The following is a 20649-nucleotide window of genomic DNA, read 5'->3' as shown; positions in this document are numbered from 1 at the left end:
TCTGTGAGTTGGAGATCATCCTGGTCTTTAGAGAGAGTTTCAGCACAGCCAAAGCTACACAGAGGACCCTGTCTCGAAAACAAAGAAATAAATAAATAGCTTGGTGTGGTAGCACATGAATCGCAGCACTCAGGAGGCGTTGATCTCTGAGTTTGAGGCCAGCCTGGTCTAGAGAGTTCTAGGACAGCCAGGGCTGCAGGGAAAAACCCTGTCTCAAAAAACAAACAAAAAAGCAGTCAGAATAGGTTGAAACATGCATTATTGTATAATTTCTCTGCCCTTCTTCTGTTTAGAAAAGACTGTCTTACTAGAGAAATAATTTTGGAACCTGGGTTTAATTTTTAAATTTTTGAGATAGGGTTTCGTATAGCCCAGGCTGACCCTGAACTCCCCCTATGTGGAAGAATGACCTTGAACTTCAAATTCTTCTGTTTTTGCCTCCCCAATGCTAGGATCACAGGCGCCCCCATCACTGTGGATGGACCCATGTATGATACACAGGCAATGTGCTAACTAAACTATATTCCCAGCTATATTTCTTCTCAAAATTTTTTTAATGGATTAAAAGAATCACATGAGCCCAGGCATGGTGGCATATGCCTTTAATCCTAGTAGTAGAGATACAGAGGCACACGGATGTCTGAGTTCTAAAGCGGCCTGGTCTTTGTAGTGAGTTTCAGGACAGTGAGAGCTATAATGATAAGACGCTGTCTCACCACTCCCCCAAATCACATGAATCAAAATTTAAAGTAGTTATGAAGTATACTCATAATAGTCTTCTCCTTCAACATTTTTTCTCCCTGTGGACGGCCAGTGATAAATTCTCAATCTTCTCTGGGATTTTTTTATTTATCAATATCTAAATATATATTCATTCTTATATAGTCCATATACAGTGGACATAGATTTACTCTATTTGGATATGCCCTTATATAGTAAATGCATCTCCATATTCGATTTAATTTTTCAGCGGGTTATCCTGTGTAGCTCAGGTGAAGACTGCTTCAGGCTCATGATCCTGCTGACTCAGTCTCTGAAAACCCGAAGTCACAGGTCTATATCACCATACCCTTTTATGCCTTGTTTATTGATACATTTTAGAATTTATTGTATATAATGTGGAATATGATTCAACCAGTTTTCCATATTCTAGATAGTATTGAAATATTTTGTAGCTAGGGGAATTGCTAGTAATTAAAATTAGGGCCCTCTATCTGCTATGCAACGATTTTACCAATGGACTACATTCCTAGCCTGTATTAACATTTTTATTTATTTGATTTTTACTATGAGATCTTGCTCTGTTGCAAGCTAACTTACTTGGCTTTTCTTCTAAATGTATTTCATTCCTCTAGGTCCATATGTTCATATTAATTCTTAAATACAAGGTCCTATAGCATTCAGTATTTGGTAGTTGTCTGCTGTTGAACATTATTGTCTAATTATATAAATCTTAGAATTAACATCTTTCAAGAATCACAGCCTCAATCAGATTCTGATGTTATCTCCCCAGAGATCTTAGGTTATGTAAAATTTATTCAAAAACATGTTTCTCAATCTATAGCTACTAATTTATTTATACTCTTATTTTCTTCTCACCAGAATTACTCAGTGAAGACAACGTATTTTCTGTTTTGTTCCCATTGCTTAGCACTGTACCAAATACAGATATTTTGCTGAGTAGATGTAATGAATTAAATTTATGAAAGACTTATTCAAAACTTGAACTTAAGCCACACGGTGGTTGTATGCACCTTTAATCCCAGCACTCGGAAGTCAGAGACAGTTAAATCGCTGTTAGTTTGAGGCCAACCTGGTCTGCAGAGCTAGTTTCAGTACAGGCACCAAAGCTACACAGAGATACTCTGTCTTGAAAAACCAAAAAAAAAAAAAAAAAAAAAAAAACAAAACCAAAACCTTGAAGTTAAAATAAAACTGACTGCTCTGCGGGCTGATGAAGGAGGGGGACTTGATTGGGGGAGGGGGAGGGATATGGGAGACAGTGGAGGGGAGGAGGCAGAAATCTTAAATAAAGAAAAAAACAAAAAAACAAAACTGAGAACTGGAGAGATGGCCCAGTAGTTAGAAGCACTTTCTGTCCTGCTCTTGCAAAGGAGTGAGGTTTGTTGCCCAACACCCATGTGGCCGTTTACAACTGTTTCTCACTCCAGTTCCAGAGGAGCTGACACCTCTTCTGACCTTTGCAGGTACCAGACACACATATGATATGCATAAATATATGCAGGTAAAACCTTCATATGCATGAAATGAAATTTTAAGAAATGTAACTGTACTACTAAAGAGAATGAGATTAAAGACTTCTATTATTCCTTTAATATCCTTAATGAGTTGAATAGAATCCAAAAATCTTCAGATCAGTTTATTCCTGTGTTCTGTCACTTTTCTTTATGTCTTTCTAGTGCTTCCTAACCCTTATCCCTCAACTGTGGTTCACTATATATAATACCACACTTTTGATTTGATTCCTGTGAGAAAAAAGTTCTCACTTGACCAATTTGAGTTCCCAACTCCTTGGTAAGTTGGGAGTCAACTTTAGTTTATATACTGAATAAGGATGAAGAATCAGTATTTCATTTTCATAGGAAGGTTATAAAGAGGTATTGTACAATTGATTGATGTAAAAAGTTCTTGTCTTGGAATGAAAGAAGGCACTTAGTACAAAACAATAGCAAATGCCAGCTACTGCTCATGAATTTAAATGAGAACTGTTAAAGACATGCTAAGAGTAAATTGCTTTGACTATTTTTGCTGTAGTTAAATGTCATAAAACCAATTTTTTTTCTAATTTTAGGTAGAATTTGTCTTTGCTTTTACATGTAATAATTTCATTAAAATAGTTAATGAAATAACCTAACTGCATTCTTAATTTTTTCTTTATTTGAGTTAGCATGTGCTAAACACAATAAAATTTACATCAGCATCTGGACATGAAGAATCTAGTTTAAATTATTTTAATAATTTTTTTCCTTTCTTCCCATTAAGGGTTCTGGTCTCTGCTGACACTATCTCTAACTGCTGGATTCTCCTGCTGCAGCTTCTCTTGGACAGTGACTTACTTTGATTCTTTTGAACCAGGAATGTTTCCACCTACTCCTCTTTCACCTGCTAGGTTCAAGTAAGTACTTCTGAGTTTGTTTTTTTTGTTTGAGGTGTTGGGTGTGTGTGTAAATCTGAGTTCTGTTAAACACACAAAAGTAAGGATCAATAAACTGTTATATTTTGAAGCTCTAGATTTCTATATTAAAACAAAAATGACAAGATTTTTCAGCATCTGGGTCTCACCTTTAGGTAACTGGAGAATAATACTTTAAATTCCATATCTAAATAATGTAATTTTAAAAAATATTGAAAATGGTATTTGTATGCCTTCAGATTTACATTTGATATGGATAGATATTTAATTTAGTTATGTTGACATGGGTTTCTGTCCCATCTGGTCCTGCAGCCATTCAGTCCCAAAGACATACTCAGAGGTCTATGGTAATTATAAACTGGTTGGCCTATTAGCTCAGGCTTCTTACTAATTCTTACATCTTAAATTAGCCCATAATTCTTGTCTGTTAGCCACGTGGCTTGGTAGCTTTTATCAGTGAGACATTCTCGTCTTGCTTCCTCTGTGTCTGGACTGCAAACTGAGTCATTCCTCTTCCCAGAATTCTGCTGTTCTTGTTGTTCCACCTATACTTCCTCCCTGGTCACCCTGCCTATTCCTGCCTGGCTACTGGCCAATCAGCATTTTATTAAACCAATACAAGACCGTTGTCCTATAGCAATCCCCCCCCCTTTTTTTCAAAACAAGAACTCTGAATCCAATTTCCTTTGTTTAGCTTTATCCCTAACCATTGTTCATAACAATTTGTAACTAACACTCTAAACAAAGACAAACATCTATAATCCATTTTTTGGGAATGTGGATGTTGTTTTCTAGACTACTTCCTGCTGATAAGGGGTACTGATAATCTTATGGGGACCTAAAGAAAAATGAGAATTATGATCAAGTCCTGACTAGAGTATTCTCTGAGGCTTGATCATCTCAGCCGTGTCTTGAAACTATTCTGGATGTAGAACTTAGTCATCTGGACCATCCACTTCTATCAGAAATTTCTCAGGAGGTCTTCTTTGATCAAACCTGATTTTTCTTAACCCAGAATTAATCCACAGCTTCTCATTTCCTGTGGAAAAAAAGCAAAACCTTTTTTCTGAAGTAACATATCTTTTAACTTAAATTTATGAAGTCAAGGCATTTTCAAAATATATATGTTGTATTAATCCTGCAGCATTTATAACCAGATGTCTTTTGGCAGCTGTTGTTCCTTCCTCCGCCATCAAACCATTCAAAGACAACAGAATAACATACAGTACCCAGATTCTCTATGTATTTTCCATCTTTATGTGGCTTTGTATTAAACTCTGTTTCTTTTATTTTTAATTTTTGTTTTTTTGAGACTAGGTTTCTCTGTGTATCTTTGGCTGTCCTAGCACTCATGCTATAGGCCAGGTTGTCCTTGAAATCACAGACAGCCACCTGCTTCTGCCTCCCAAGTGTTGAAATTAAAGGTATGTGCTACCACATCCAGCTACTCTTTAATTTTAAGGACTTTATCCTTTTTCTTTTCTCTCCCAAGTCTACATACATTTTTAAATACATTGTCAACCATTAGAGGTTTTCTTCATCTGAATCTATCTTTACTGTATAGCTCTCTTTTTCTGACCACATGAATGTTCAGTTTGGTAAGCGATATGGCTAGGATTAAAGCCAAGGCTTTAACAGCTGGATCCACCCCATTCCTTTGCTTTCTGAGAGTCTAGTGTTATGGCAGAGTTACTGGTGGGAGCTGTGTTTATTGCCACAACTCTATGGAGTTTTAAAGTCCCTGGCACCACCAAGAAACATGCTGTCAGCATTTCAAAAACACCTTAAAAGAGCTGCAAGGTTTTGAGCTAAAGCTAAGTCAGGAAGCCTCTCTTAAAAGAGAGTAGTACTTGCCTCTAGCAAACAGAGCCCACCTGAGAAAGTGCTGCTATCAATAAGCCATGCTTAACTCTGTTCTTTTGTGTCTAGAATTAGTTCTCAAGCTCACTCAGGTTTTATGGTGGATGCAGTTATCCACGTTGGTGCCATTTGTTGACATTGATTTCTGTCTCACCTGGTCCCACAGCCATTCAGTTTCAAAGAAATACACAGAGGTCTACGGTAATTATAAACTGGTTGGCCTATCAGCTCAGGCTTCTTACTAACAAATTCTTACACTTTAAATTAGCTTATAATTCTTGTCTGTTAGGCACGTGGCTTGGCAGCTTTTATCAGTGAGACATTCTCATCTTGCTTCCTCTGTGTCTGGACTGCAAATTGAGTCATTCCTCTTCCCAGAATTCTGTTCTCATTGCACTGCCTATACTTCCTGCCTGACTACTGGCCAATCAGCATTTTATTAAACCAATACAAGACCATTGTCCCACAGCATAGTTATATTTAATTTAATTCATAATTAAATATTCTAAGAGTTATAGCTAAGAGTTAAATACCATACTATAGATTACTTGGTAGTATTTAGTCAGAAAATTTATTTGGCTAAGACATTAAAAAGAGTTCAAATTTATATTATTTTGCTGCCTGTCAACACCAGTATCTTTAAACAGAGACTGTAAATTTTGTGTAATGTGTTCATTTTTCTTTCACTTATATTTGATTTCTTCCCTGATTGCTAATTTTGAATTTCCAGCTATTTTGGCAACTAAGAGTTTTGAGGATTAAAGAGTTTTAGTGTTCTCCTAAAGATCTCTTAATTAAATATATTGTATTGCTTTAATGTATTAATCTTTTTATTAAATTGTAAGTAGAAATAAGGAACCCTTATTGTTGAATGTTTGTCATTAAAATAATAGTTTTCAATCACATACTTTGTATACTTGGTGGTCTAATCTTGTTTTAAAGTACTTATAAAATATATTTTAATATGCTGTATTCATACAAAATTTAAAATACAAAATTGTATGTTTATTCAAGTGAAACCTAAGAATACATTCAAGTATACACATAAACACACAAAGTGATATTTAGTTTAGAAATGAAAATATTGCCCTCTAGTGTTCATTAAAATAATTACTTCACATTGTCTAAGAATATATTCTCTGTGTTACCAGTAGAGTGAGTCCTTGCACAGGAAAATAGACTCTTTATGAAAATGTTGAACTCTTCAGACTGTTTTCTTAGAAATCAGATATATTTCCTTAATGGATAATATAATGATTTAATAAAAATAATTTTATAATAATGTTATATGTTACATTGCTAAAATAAGTTAATATAAGCATTTTTCTTGCTTAATTCTGATTCTTTGTTGAAAGATTCTAAAATGGCCTTATAAATGTACCTCAGTTGCTAGCATGCTTGCTTAGTGTGCATGTGGCCCTGGGTTTCATGCCTGGCACTGGACAGTATGTAGTGGTGCATGTGTGTAATCCCAGCTAGTTCAAGGCCATTCAAGTTTGAAGCCAGCCTGGGATACATGAGACCTTGTCACAAGATAGAATAAATAATTTCAAGGGAAAAAAATCAAGACTATTTTATAACTTGCATTTTACTGAAACAAATTTCTCAATGAAATGAAGTAACGTTTCTTGCTATTCAGTAAATATGAAGTGAAACATTTAATGAAATTATCAATCTGACTAACTGGTTTAGATTGATACTAAAAAAGAAATAATTTTCTTGTCACTTATTTTTATTTAACAAAATTTTTATTACATTTTATTTAATTGTATTAAATGCTGCTCCTGCATGTACATATGTCATAGCACATATGTGAAGGTCGGAGGACCACTTAGAGGAGTCAGTTCTGGTCTTCCACCATGTGGGTTCTAGGATTGAATTCAGGACTTCCAAGCTTGACCAAAAGTATGTTTACCTGCTGAACTAGCTTGCCCTCTACCAACATATCTTTTAATTTAGCTAAGTATACAAATACATGGAGCCATCTTCCTGTCAAAGTCCATTAAGTATCTTTTTGAAAATGTACCTTTAAGCCTTGTGGTGGTGTCACATGCCTTTAGTACCAGCACTTGAGAAGCAGAGACAGGCAGATATCAGTGAGTTCAAGGCCAGCCTGATCTAAAAATTGAATTCCAGGACAGCCAGAACTATTATACAGAGAAACCCTGTCACGAACAAACAAACAAGGGGGGGGGGTGTGCCTTTATCTTTTATTTCTAGCAGTACTTATGTAAAAGTGAAAATTTTGCTCTAATAAACTTATAAAATAGTTACATGGAGAACTATGTCTTAGCTACTTGGAATTTGCATTGTTAAAAAACAAAGCAGAAGTTTGGATTTTGTAAAATATCAACAGCATTCCTTAGTTGTCATCAGGTTATAGTTTTATATAGCAATCTTGTATAACTCACTGTTCTTCCCTCACAGTGTTTCATCACTATCTCCAGCTCAAAGTTCTATGACTAGAGAAGGAGTTAGGTAGGATAGCTAGCTTAAAGTTGAATTTTCCCAAAAAGTACTTTTAAACCAGTATCTTGGTACAAGAAATGTCTTAGGAGTTCCAAATAAAGATCATAGAGAAGCCAAGTCTCTAAGCCACCCATAGGTATTAGCATTAGTGTTGTTCTTCCGTTTTATAACCTGAAGAAACCGAGTCCCAAGAACTGAAGCAACTTGCCCACTCATTACATGTAACATAGTGCATATGACTGCTTTCAGTTTGCCCTATAAACTCCCTGACTTCTGCATTATAAAATAAACCAATAGAAGCTTTACTAATTGTTACTTTGTTGACAAGGAACTCTGAGCTTTTATAATATGGCAGTTTTGTTCTGCAGTGTTACTAAGTAGAGTAACAACTTTTTTTTTAACATCTGTCCTCATCCTCTGTGTTTTCTCTAAGTCAGTGACACTTTCTGATTTAAACTGCACACATTTTATATTAGCTCTGTACAGGCACCATCTAGTTGTTTACAGGTTTGCAGATGTTTCACGTGCTAAAGATAAAACCACTTAATTACCAGAAATCTCACCCTAATACAAACATTACTTTGTAGACTAGTAATAAATGTAGTGGAAAATTTAAAAATAAAATCTTGTTTCTAACTTGAAAAAATGTCCATTGTTTAGGTCAGAAGTCAAATTTAACAGCTTTTATTTCTATAACCTTTGTAGGGTTATAAAACCAAAATAACCAATTTGTATAGCCTAAACATAGGTCTGGTGGACTTTCATAGTTAATTAGCTCTAAACATTGTTATGAGTTATACCAAAAATCCTTTTTTTTTTTATTTTTCATCAAGTGCTGGGCATTGAGTCTAGGGCTTTCACTTGCTTAGCAAGCATTCTACCATTGAGCTCTATTCCCAGCTATAAGGAAGTATCTTATGTCAGAAAGATGAATTATTTTATACTATGATTATACATCAAGATTTATTTCCAAGGGAATTACAATAGGAGAGCTCTACTGTGGAAATCAAGTGCTGCTAGAGATTTCTAATTTTCAAGCTTAAGCTGATCAAAGATTATTTATTTTTGGCTAGCAAGGTGGCTCAGCATGTAAATGTGCTTGCTGCCAAACTGGGTGACCCGAGTTTGACTCCCTAGAAGGAGAGAATCAGCTCTCACAGGTTGTCCTCTGTCTTCACTTTTATTCCATGGTATACTTCACCCCAGCCAAATAAATATAGTTTAAAAAGTTTAAGATTTCTGGTATATTGCGTAATTGAATCTAAAGCTTAGATTGTTGAATAACTTAACTAAGAAAGTGATTTTAAATAGATTTCTGCTTCTGTTGAGTAACACTGAAGAAATGACAGGCTGTAGTCAAAAGCATTGCAGGTGTAGAGATTGCTTCAACTCTTAGAAATAAATCTTTAGTCACCTTTTGTAATAATAGCTCAACTTGAGTTTCACAACTAACAATTTGCCTATTTGCAAGGCTAAGGCAGGAGGCCTGCCAATGAGAGTTCAAAGTTAACCTGGGTTACATAGTAAATTCTAGGGGAGTCTGGAACTAGAGATCCTGATGCTAAAAATTATCTCTTCCTTATGCTGTTTAATAACCTTGAATATCTTTGTTTAATATGTACATTTGTTAAAAAGAAAAGTAATTACAGTGGGAACAGGGATTGTCTTCAACTCTTTTTACTGGCTTTTGTGACTCTACTCCTTATACTGAGTAGCGTTGCCCAGCCTTAGTAAATGGGGAGATGCTTAGTCTTCCTGCAGTTTGAACAGAGGTGGGTGGTTGGGGAGACTGGGGGGAAAGGAGGGAGGGGAAACTGTGGCTGGGATATAAAATAAATAAATAAATTTGTTTTTTTAGAAAAAGAAAGGCGTATTTTAAATGTTCGTAGATTGCTTTTAAGTTTGCGCTAATGCCATCCCTCAAATTTTGAAGCTATTTGGAGTTATCTAAACCAAGAAAACATATTGCCTTCTTATAACCTGACTCAAATTTGTGCCTCAGATGCATCTTGAATATGAATATATTTATTTCCCATAATAATGCAGGCCAGTTCAGGCACCTTCTCCACTATTGCTTAGGGTCTTAGCTGGTCATCTTTGTGGAATCCTGGGAATTTCCCTAGTGGCAGGTTTCTCACTAACCCCATAATGGTTCCCTCTATCAAGACATCTCTTTCCTTGTTCTCCTCCTTCTCTTTCCTTCTCCAATTCAACCACCTATTCCCTCATGTTTTTTCCTTTCTCTTCTCCCTTCTTCCCTCCTTTGCCACCCTCCCCTGTCCCCGCCCCCCCCCACTCCCAATTTACGGAGGAGAGCATGTCTATTTCACCTTCCCAGGGGGATCCATGTATTTCTCTCTTGGGTCCTGCTTGTTACCTAGCTTCTCTGGGGTTGTGGACTTGGCTAGTTATTCTTTGCTTTACATCTAATATCCACTGATGAGTGAGTACATACCATGTTTGTCTTTCTGGTTCTGGTTTACCTCACTCAGGATGGTTTTTTTTTTCTAGTTATATCCATTTCCCTGCAAATTTCGGGGTGTCATTTTTTTACCGCTGAGTAATACTCCATTGGGTAAATGTACCACCATTCTTTGATTGAGGGGCATCTAGGTTGTTTCCAGGTTTTGGTTGTTACAAATAATGCTGTGGATATAGTTAAGCAAATGTCCTTGTGTATGAGTGTGCATCCTTTGGGTATATGCCCAAGAGTGCTATTGCTGGGTCTTGAGATAGATTGATTCACAATATTCTGAAAAACTGCCATACTGATTTTCAGAGTACAAGTTTGCACTTCCACCAGCAATGCAAGAGTGTTCCCCTTACTCCACATGCTCTCCAGCATAAGCTGTCATCAGTGTTTTTGATCTTAGCCATTCTAACAAGTATAAGATGATATCTCAGAGTTGTTTTGTTTTGCATTTCCCTGGCAGCTAAAGATGTTGAGCAATTCCTTAAGTGTCTTTGGTCATTTGAAATTCTTCTGTTGAGAATTCTCTGTTTAAATCTGTACCCCATTTTTCTTTATCATTTAACACAGCCTTTACTTTTGTTTCAAAACAAAATTCCAGGAAACAAAATACTTAACAACAGTTGGGTAAAAATTAAAATAAAAACCACAGTTTCGAGAATCAAAACCAGACAACTGCTGAAAGGTAAATCACTTGGCTTACCAAAAAAAAAAAAAAACAAAAAAAAAAAAAAGAAAGAAAGAACAAAAGAAAAGGTAATGTTAAAAAGGCCTAAAATTAAATTGAACAATATTCTATATAATGCTACATTCCCAAATTAAGAAAGGAGAGTTCACATACGTAACTAAATGGTTAAGTATTGAGAATTGGCTGAAATTCTGTACCCCCCCCCCCATTTTTAAATTGGATTATTTGGTATTGTGATGTTTAGCTTCTTGAGTTCTTTATTTTGCAAATCAGTTCTCTATCAGATGTTGAGTTGGTGAGGATTTAATTTCAGAAAGTACATTTTAAATTTTATTAAATTTAGCATACATGCCTCGTATTTTTAAAATACGCCCTAGATGTTACTTATAGTCTACACAATTAGGAGTTTGAAAAGAATAAGTTTTTGTAAGGTTGTGTTTGTTTTTTTAACCACTTACTATTTTGATAATTTTTGTAATCATGTGATGTTTTTACATGTTTTACTTTGAGAAAACATTCTGTATGTAAGTAGATGCTGAGACAGTTGAATTTTCATGGAATTTGTGGATCAGTGTTATTTTACTTTTTGTTATAGGATGCAGTAGAAAAAAATAAAATACTGAAAATAAATTTACTGGAGAATTTTGGATTTTAGGGTTGGCATTACTTTGTTATGGTACTTTTTATACTGCCTTGAAACCTTGTTTGTTTTAAATGTGTTACTAGCATTATTCTGTAGCTTCTCATTGCTCTTTACACTGTAGTTAAGAAAATATAGGTTGAGTAGAGTAGTACAGCATTGTAGGAACATGCTATGGATTATCTTGGGCATTAATATAAACCTTGTGGATCAAGAAAAGTTGATGTAATATTTAAATTAGAAGTTTTTTTTCCAAGTACACTAGCTGTAACATTGATTACAATGAATTAACTCTTATCTTTCATACAGATTTTGGAAAGCTTCCTCTTGTTGAATCAGATTCATTATTATCATGAACTAATGAAACAGATGTCAGATGGCTAATTGCAGTAGTAGAGAAAAGCTACTGACAAAAGAAATAGATCATGGGCTTGGCTTTGATATCTGGTGTCATGAAGATTCATTAACTAGGGACTTGCAATGAACATATTAACAACTATATTGGAGGTAGCAGATGTGGCTTCTAGAAGACTAGGGCTAAAATACACGTGTGCCTTATAAAATATATTCCATTACTCCTGAGTGAAAGATATGTATAGATGAAACAAAATCCTGTAAGAAATTATGTCAGAATTCATTCTTGGTTTTCTTGTTTTCATGACATGGTTTCCTAGCTGATTGCTTGCTTTGCACTTGTTTGCTGTTATACTTTCGTGCTGCTATTGTGTTATTTGCACCAAGAATACTGAGAGACACCATTCGAACCCCCTCTTGTATGTTCAGCAGTTGTCTTAGTCAGGTTTCTATGTTGTGAAGAGACACCATGACCACTCTAACTTATAAAGGAAAGCATTTAGTTTGGGCTGGCTTTCAGATCAGAGGTTTGATCAGTTAACATGGTGGGAAGCAATGTGGCACACAGATATGGTGCTGGAAAAGTAACTGAGAGTTCTGCATCTGGATAGCAGGTAGCAGGAAGACAGTGACACTGGGCCTGGCTTGAGCTTCTGAAGCCTCAAAGCCCACCACCAGTGACAGACTTCCTCCAACAAAGTCACACTTCCTCCAAGGCTGCACCTCCAATAATGTGACTCCCTATTAGTAAAGGATAGTTTATTTGGCTAATAACTCAAGTAAGAGAAATGGCATTTTCCCTTAAAGTACTGTTTATCAGCAATTCCTGTCAATCAAATTACCAGCGATAATGGTTGATACTTTTACTTTCTTCTTGAGTCTGCTAATTCTAGGTGCTGCACAAAGCATGTTCTCCTTCATAGTTTAAATCAACTTTAGGTCACGTAGAATGCATGTTGAAATTTAAATGCTATATTGTTTAAGGAATGATGATAAGAGAAAAATGTCTATTTGTCAAATAGAGACATTTCCCTCCCACCAGATATTTTGATCTGAAGATCAATAACATGAAAGGATGGTGTGGGGATATAAAAGACCTATTATAATTGAAATGTTATTCAGTGTTTTCTTTTAAATTTTAAGTCTTTGAAGTAGGAATTTGTACTTCCTGTAGTTTCTCCAGCCAAAGCTCAAATAGCATAAATATTCAGTGCCCTGATTTCTGGTTCAGAAGTAAGAAAACAGTCCCTTAAATTGCCAGTTACTGAATTTTAAATGTTTTCCATTTGTGGAAAATAACAAAGATAATTCTATATTTACTTTACACATTATTATTAAACATTAATAGAAATGTTTTACTAGAAATTACTTTCAGTATAAAATTTCAGTGGAAATATATGCTCACTAGTAAATTTTATTATATTTCATTTGTGTGTATGCCTGCATTATGTGTATGTAATTGTAGGTCCACAGACAACTTGGAGAAACCTGTTCTCTCCCTGCTTCATGTAGGACTGATTTGAATTTGAGTCCATGCCACTAGCTCTGTAGTATATTTTAATGAAAAAAGTAATATTGAACAAGCAGGACCAGAATGCTAAGCAAAATCACATATATGTTTATAGGCTAATAACTCCAGTGTACTCTAGTCTACCTCCTGGGCTTATTTATATGATATCTAGGCTGAGGTGCTTTAGGTTTAGGTGTTTGCTTAAAAGGAAGGAAGAAGTAAAGTTAGAAAAAAACATCTTCTGTAAGTATCTTAGCTAGGTTTCTATTGCTGTGACAAAACACTGTGACTAAAAATTTATTTGGGGAGGAAAGGGTTTATTTGGTTTACACTTCAGCATTGCTATTCATCACTGAAAGAAGTCAGAACAGAAATTTAAAGCAGGGCAGGATCCTTAGAGGCAGGAGCTGATGCAGAGGCCATGGAAGGTAGCTGTTCACTTCCCATGGCTTATTTAGCTTGTTTTCTTATAGAACCCAGGACCAGCAGCCCAGGGAAGGTATCACCCACCAAGGGCTGGGCCGTCCCCCAATGATCACTAAAGAGAAAATGCCTTACAACTGGATTTCAAGGCGGCATTTCCTCAGCTGAGTCTCCTTCCTCTCTGATGACTCTAACTTGTGTCAAGCTGACACACCAAATCGGCCAGTATAGTAAATGAATTTTTTCCTCCCAAGCTATATAACTAACATTTATTTGTTATGCAACAGATATGTAGTCCTCACAGCAACTTTATAAGGGTAAATTTGTCATCAATTTTATAGAAGAAATTAAAAGCCAAAGAGATCAAACAACGTTTCTGTCTTTATACCCCTTGTAAGAGTTGCTCAAACCCATGTCTAACCCTAGAGCCTGACTCATACCACTGGTGGGAATCACATAAGCACTTCATTGTATGTCTGTATTGTTGGAAAACGTTTTGAAACTAGACTAAGATGGCTTCTCTTCTACAACTCGTCCTCTAACGTGGAAATTGTCCTATTATAATGACCCTTTCTTTATAACTATTTTCAGTCATTTTATTCTTATTGAACAGCATTTCCCACTTATTTCCATTTTTATTTCAGAAATGTAGTGGAAAATATATTTAAGCCTGATAGAATTCACATTTTGGATCCTAATTTTAGAAACAATCTGCTTCTGTCATTAAATTTCCTATTCTGTCTTATTATACAGTCAAATGAACCATCATGTGAAGATTTTTAACTAGTAAATTAACTTATTCAGTAATTTTTATTATTGAATTTCCTTGATTGACTTTTTGCAAATAAATTATGTAGTTAACTGTCCCTATAACATTGTTTCACTTTAAGTACAGATATTAGTAAGTAACCTCTTAATTGGTAGGGAAAAAAACTACACAAGTATGTAACTTTGAAGTATTTTCTTATTCTGTCTGAAATAGTCATAGAAATTTACAATTAGAAGGGATCCTAAATTCATAAAATTTCTAAGATATGTCTTCTACTTGATAACTGTAGTCTTTTTAAATTTTTTATCTGAAAATTTTTCATGCAGTATATTTTGATCTTTTTCTTTCTCCTCCCCAAACAACTCCCAGATCCTCCCCTGTACCCTACCACCCATCTTCTTAAAACTCTTTATCTCTCTCTGTCTCTAAAGAAAAACAAACAAAACTTAAAAAAAAAAAAAGACCAAAAGCATACAAAGTGAAGGGAAAACATGGAATCCATTTTGTGTTGCCCAGCTATTCCTCATCATGGGGTCTGTCCTGGAGTGTGGTTGTCACCCAGTGTCTTAGTTACTTTCTCACTGCTACGATGGAATACCATGACCAACAGCAAATTAGGGGGTTATGATGACGATTCTTGACTGTCAACGTGACTACATCTAAAACTGACTAAAATACAAGTGGATGGGTTCACCTGTAAGAGATGTTTTAGTTAAATCACCTGAAATGGGAAGAGCCACCTTTAATATGGACTACACCTGTTGGCAGCCTATATAAAGGACATGGAAGAAGGATGCGTGCTTTCTATTTGCCTGTTTGCTCTCCCTGGTAAATCCATTCCTTCACTGGCATTAGCACTTACTGCTTTAGAATTCTAGCATAAACTGAAGACCAACTGAGATATCCATCCACGTGGAATGAACACCTTTTCTTGACAGAAAGCCATTATTGAAGTAGCTGGACCACAGTCTATAAACCATTTTAATTGTGTATGTATGTGTGTGTTAGAGAGAGAAGAGAGAGAGAGAGAGAGAGAGAGAGAGAGAGAGAGAGAGAGAGAGAGAGAGAGAGAATAACAAGTTGTTTCTCTAAAGAACCCTAAGTAATACAGGAGTAAAGTAGTTTTTTTGTTTGTTTTTTGGCTTACATATCCTGAATCACAGTTCATTGACAGAAAACAAGGCAAGAACTCAAACCTAACAGTAACCTGGAGGCAGGAACTGATGCAGAGGCCGTGGAGGAGTGCTACTTAATAGCTTGTTCAGTTTGCCTAGGACGACCAGCCTAATTGTGTCACCACCTGCAATGGGCTGCACTTTCCCCCATCAATCACAAATTAAGAAAATGCCCTGCAGGCTTACCTCCAGCCTGATCTTAGAAGGTATTTTCTCAGTTGAGGTTCCTTTGTATCAGATGACTCTATCATGCCAAGTTCACATAAAACTAGCCAGCATACCCAGTGATGGTATTGAAGAAAACAGATTTTTCTCTTTGTCAGCAGTATTAGTAGTAGGTATCTTTTAATTAGAAGTGGGACTTTGTATCCATTTCTGAGAAGTGCTGAAATTTTGTGTGGTTTGAACATGTGTAGGTCTTGAGTGTGTATTTTCACAGTCTCTGAGTTCATATGTGTATCAGTCCTATTGTGTCTCTATGTAAGATGAGGTTCCATAGAGTTATCTATTAAAATCTCAATGCCTTCTCTTCTGTGTAGATCCATAAGCTTTGAGGGTTTTGATAAAGATAACCCATTTAAGGATGAGTGCTCCAATGTCTCTCTGTTAAAGTGGTCAAGAATTTGAGTCTAGATAAGTCAAGAGCCTAGGGGAAGCATACTACTATTCTGCTACATACTACTATACTGTATACTAAACAATAAAATGACTCCTAAAACTATACTGCCATACCCATAGATTATAATATCCCTCAGCCTTACAAGCTGCTTCTTGTAGTAGGTGGGAAATGACAGACACACACAACTAGACAATGTTCAGGGAATGAGAGACATTGGAGCACTCATGAGATAGGCCAGAAAGAAAGGCTGGAAGGAAATAAACATGAATCTTAAGAGAGTTATACTTCTGGTTCTGTACTTTATACACCATATTCCCTCTTTTTTTATTTTAAATCTTGCCATGTCTTTAAGTTTGACAAATCAAAACTTGTCATTAAGGAAATGACTTTATTCACAATAATTTTTATGTCTCGTCATAAAAAAGAAAAGAACCTATGTTATGAAAACATATTAAATGCCATATCCTGTAGATCTCTGAAGTGTCTGAAGATGACCTGTCTATGTAAAATACTCTTTATCCTTGGAGAGGTGGTATAGGGAAAGCCCACAATCCACTGTGGAGAGTTAGAGCCAGCTGTCTGGAAAGAATATAAGGGATTGTATGGAAAAAGCACAATTGGTGGGGGCTGCATGAAGGCAGAGCCAGCCATTCTAGGGCAGTAGGTAAGTCCTATGGTATTTGGAGCCCAGGTGCCTGTGGAATTTGTTGCAGAGAGGCTGCAACAACAACAAAATCTTAGAGGCTTAGGGAGAAAAGAAAACCTAGCCAGGTATGGCATTGACTCCAGCTTCAGCTGGAGTTCTGTGTAGCTCTGGCCTATCCCGGTGGCTGCAAAGCCATAGGCAAGCAGCTTTTTGTGAATTCCTGCCCCATGTTGAGCACCAATATGTATCATGAGTTCTAGTAGGTATTAATAAAAGCCCAGAGTCAGATATTGGGGGAAAATGCTGAGAGATCAGAGAGATGAGGGAGCAAAACCACGGCCGCTTTACCTCTCAACTTCCCAGCTGAAATGAGACTAAGGTCCTGTTTTCTCCCAGTTTATCTTTTCCTCTCTCTGCCCAGCCATATCACTTCCTTTCTGTCTGTACAGACCTCCAGACCTCTATAGTTAGCTAGTGGCTAGCTCTGCCCTCTGATCTTCAGGCAAGCTTTATTTGTACAAACTAGATATCCACCAGCAAATCAGGACAGTTTTGCTTATTTGTTTGTTGGCTTTAATTTTTTAAAAATATTTCTATCTCTTTCTCTCCCCCTGAGTGTGTGTGTGTGTGTGTCTGCACATGTGCCTTTTGTGCCTTTTGTTCTGGTGCCCCTGGGTGCAAGGGTATAGGATCCCCTGGAGCTGGTGTTACAGGCAATAATGAGCCACCCAATATGGGTGCTGGGCAGTTCACTGGAAGAGCAGACAGTATTTTTAACCACCAAGCCAGCCATCTCTTGAGTCTTTTAGGAGGACTTTTGAAAAAGAATTTAAAACTAATGATGCTGTACTAGTCCTACAAGTGCCCGGTATTTTTTTTTTTTATCTTATACATTAATTTGTAAAACCTCAAGAAAACTCATTGTGATGTCTTAAGCATTTTTAGTAAGATCTTACTAGTTTATCATACCAAATTACATGTTATTTATTTGATTTGTGTTTCTGTTTTTTTCTCTAGGAAACTGACTGGACATTCTTTCCACATGGGCTATAGCATGGCAATTTTGAATGGCATTGTAGCTGCTCTTACTGTGGCATGGTGCCTCATGTAAACCCACAATAGAGCAGTATGGTTAGTAAAAGGCCTGATTGTTTGAAAATAACAGAGATGAACATTACCTACTCAGAAGACTATGGAATGTGGTTCAGATACATACCATTATCATCATTATTATGGAAGACCTTATAGAGCATCGTTTCAAAAACTAGGCAATGGGAATGTTTGAGTACTTTCAAATGCTTTCTTAAAAGGAAAAGATGTTTACCTCATCTTTTTACTTTTGCTTATATAATTTTATCAGTTCCAAAAGATATTTTAATGGAAATCTAACTTGGAAACTTGAATACAGGATAATGTCTACCTTTCTATGTATAATCCATTTTTTTGCTAACAAATGTTGATATTACTGATTGAGATAGAAGTGTTTTTTATTTTTATATTACATTAAGAAAACAATGCTGACCTGCTATACCAGGTTCCATGGGTTGGAAGCCAGCCTCTAGCTACATAGTGAGACCATTTTAAAAAAAAGAAAGAAAACAATGCCTTTTATCTTTAACATTTTATAGCAACTACATCAGAGTTTTTGATAATCAGTAGAATGCAAATGTACATTTATAATTTTTATGGAGTATACCTAGGAGTTTTATATATTTACATAATATTAAATTTATGTTTTTTAAATGGTTACATTTTATACCTATATAACTGTAAATTTTGTTTTTTAGTTGGTGTCAATCTGTCCTTTACTAAGTATTTTTTTAATGTATTAAAGCACATTGATTTAATTTTAAGGTTAAATAAATTTTTTTTTTAAAAATGATACTGAAAATTCAGGGTAAACTATTTGTCATAATGTTAAAAAATTTGAGACTGTTGGCCATTTCTATTTTCCATGATTAAAAGTATTTATTTTGATGTATATATTAAGGCAGCAAAACTTGTACTATTTTGTTTTTAGTAATTGAAAACCAGAATGTTTTTTATGTAGAAATATTTGAACTGTTTTATTTTTAATCTCAAAAATATAGTTGGCAAAGTAGAAAAGGTATTTTGATATTCTGTACATGTATATATAATTAAAATTTAATATGTATATTGTAATATATATACTTTTATAACTTTTGTGCTTAAGTATTTTGTCATGTCAAGATTTTTGTTGTTGTTTTCATAGTCACATTCTCCCTGTATTCTCAAGAGGAAAAGAATAGAAAAAGTCATTTTCATTTAATTAGAAATGACTCATAATGTCCCAATTTAAAATGAGCCAGGTGGTGGTGATGTACCCCTTTAATCCCAGCACCCGGGAGGCAGACAGGTGGATCTCTGAATTCAAGGCCAGCCTGGTCTACAGAGCAAGTTCCAGCACAGGCTCCAAAGCTAGAGAAACCTTGTCTCAAGAAAAATAAATAAATAAAATGAATGAATAAAAGTAAAATAAGAGGTGAAGGGGAACATAGGGTCTTACTAAGTCCCAATCCCTTGACTTAAGTGTTCCATCAGTTATGGCTATTACAATGATTCTATTGCATATTGGCTCTTTTTTGTACGATATATTTTGCCTTTTTCTTTTTCTTATTTATTTATTTATTTATTTATTTATTTATTTATTATGTATACGATATTCTGTCTGTGTGCATACCCGCAGGCCAGAAGAGGGCACCAGATCCTATTACAGATGGTTGTGAGCCACCATGTGGTTGCCGGGAACTGAACTCAGGACCTTTGGAAGAGCAGGCAATGCTCTTAACCTCTGAGCCATCTCTCCAGTCCCTATTTTGCCTTTTTCTGAAGTTGTAGACAGCCTTTATGAGAGGCCATGCTGGATCTAGGCACCCCAAATCCCAGAGAGAACACCCTACTAGGCTTGAAGACTCAGTCACCAGAACCCTTGTCCATTTAGTGCAGAACACCAGAGAGAAAAGAAACCAAAAGACAAAACACAAATCCCTAAAAGAAAATGCAAGGAAGAAATAAACTTCCTAGAATCCAATGAAAATGAATGTATAACATACCCAAAAATAATGGGATACTATGAAAGCAGTACTAAGAGAAGTAAGTACTTAGTTCATAGCACTAAATGTCTACACATAAAGAGCTTGGAGAAGTCTCACACTAGGGAGTTAACAGCACACCTGAGAACTCTAGAACAAAAAGAAGCAAACTCACCCAGGAGAAGTAGATGGCAGGAAATAATCAAATTTAGGGCTAAAGTAAGAGCTGAAGCAAAAAGAACAATACAAAGAATCAATGTAACAAAGAGTTGGCTCTTTGAGAAAATTAAGACAGACAAACCCTTATCTAAACTAACCAAAAGAGATAATGCCCAAATTAGAAAAAGAAATGAAAAGGAGGACATAAGAGACACTGAGAAAACCCAGAGAATCATCAGGTCATACTTCAAACACCTCTACTCCAAAAAAATTGGAAAACTTCAAAGAAATGGACAATTTTCTGGATAGGTACCACATACCAAAATTAAGTCAAAACCAGATAAACAATTTAAATGAAATAGAAGCAGTCATTAAAAGTCTCTCAACTGAGGAGTGAGAATATGAGCAAAGAGGTCAAGACCATGATGGGGACACCCACTGAAACAGCTTACCTGAGCCAATGGGAGCTCACCAACTCCAGTCAGACAGGGAAGGAACCAGTACAGGACCAAGCTAGACCCTTTGGATGTGGGTGACAGTTGTATATAGCTGGGGCAGATTGTAGGGCCAGTAGTGGTTGCATCAGGATTTGTCCCTGCTGTTTGTACTGGCTTTTTGGAACCCATTCTCTTTGGACGGCTACCTTGCTCAACCTGAATA

General features: G+C 35.9%; 1 protein-coding gene across 1 annotated transcript in view; it reads left to right on the top strand.

Annotated features, from left to right (window-relative positions):
* The window catches only part of Arl6ip6 (ARF like GTPase 6 interacting protein 6), a 30631-nt gene extending 11694 nt beyond the window's left edge, over window positions 1-18937 (top strand). Inside the window, exons 3-4 of the mRNA XM_075985212.1 lie at window positions 3004-3136; window positions 17795-18937. Of these exons, the coding sequence (XP_075841327.1) occupies window positions 3004-3136; window positions 17795-17888 (227 nt within the window). The 3' untranslated portion in view covers window positions 17889-18937. The remainder of the gene's footprint in view (window positions 1-3003; window positions 3137-17794) is intronic.
* Window positions 18938-20649: the final 1712 nt, after the last annotated feature.

The sequence above is a fragment of the Microtus pennsylvanicus genome, chromosome 9, assembly GCF_037038515.1.
Source record: "Microtus pennsylvanicus isolate mMicPen1 chromosome 9, mMicPen1.hap1, whole genome shotgun sequence".
NCBI classification, from domain to species: Eukaryota; Metazoa; Chordata; class Mammalia; order Rodentia; family Cricetidae; genus Microtus; species Microtus pennsylvanicus.
The sequence above is the reverse complement of the archived record's forward strand: the minus strand, read 5'-3'. Positions and strand labels throughout refer to the sequence as shown.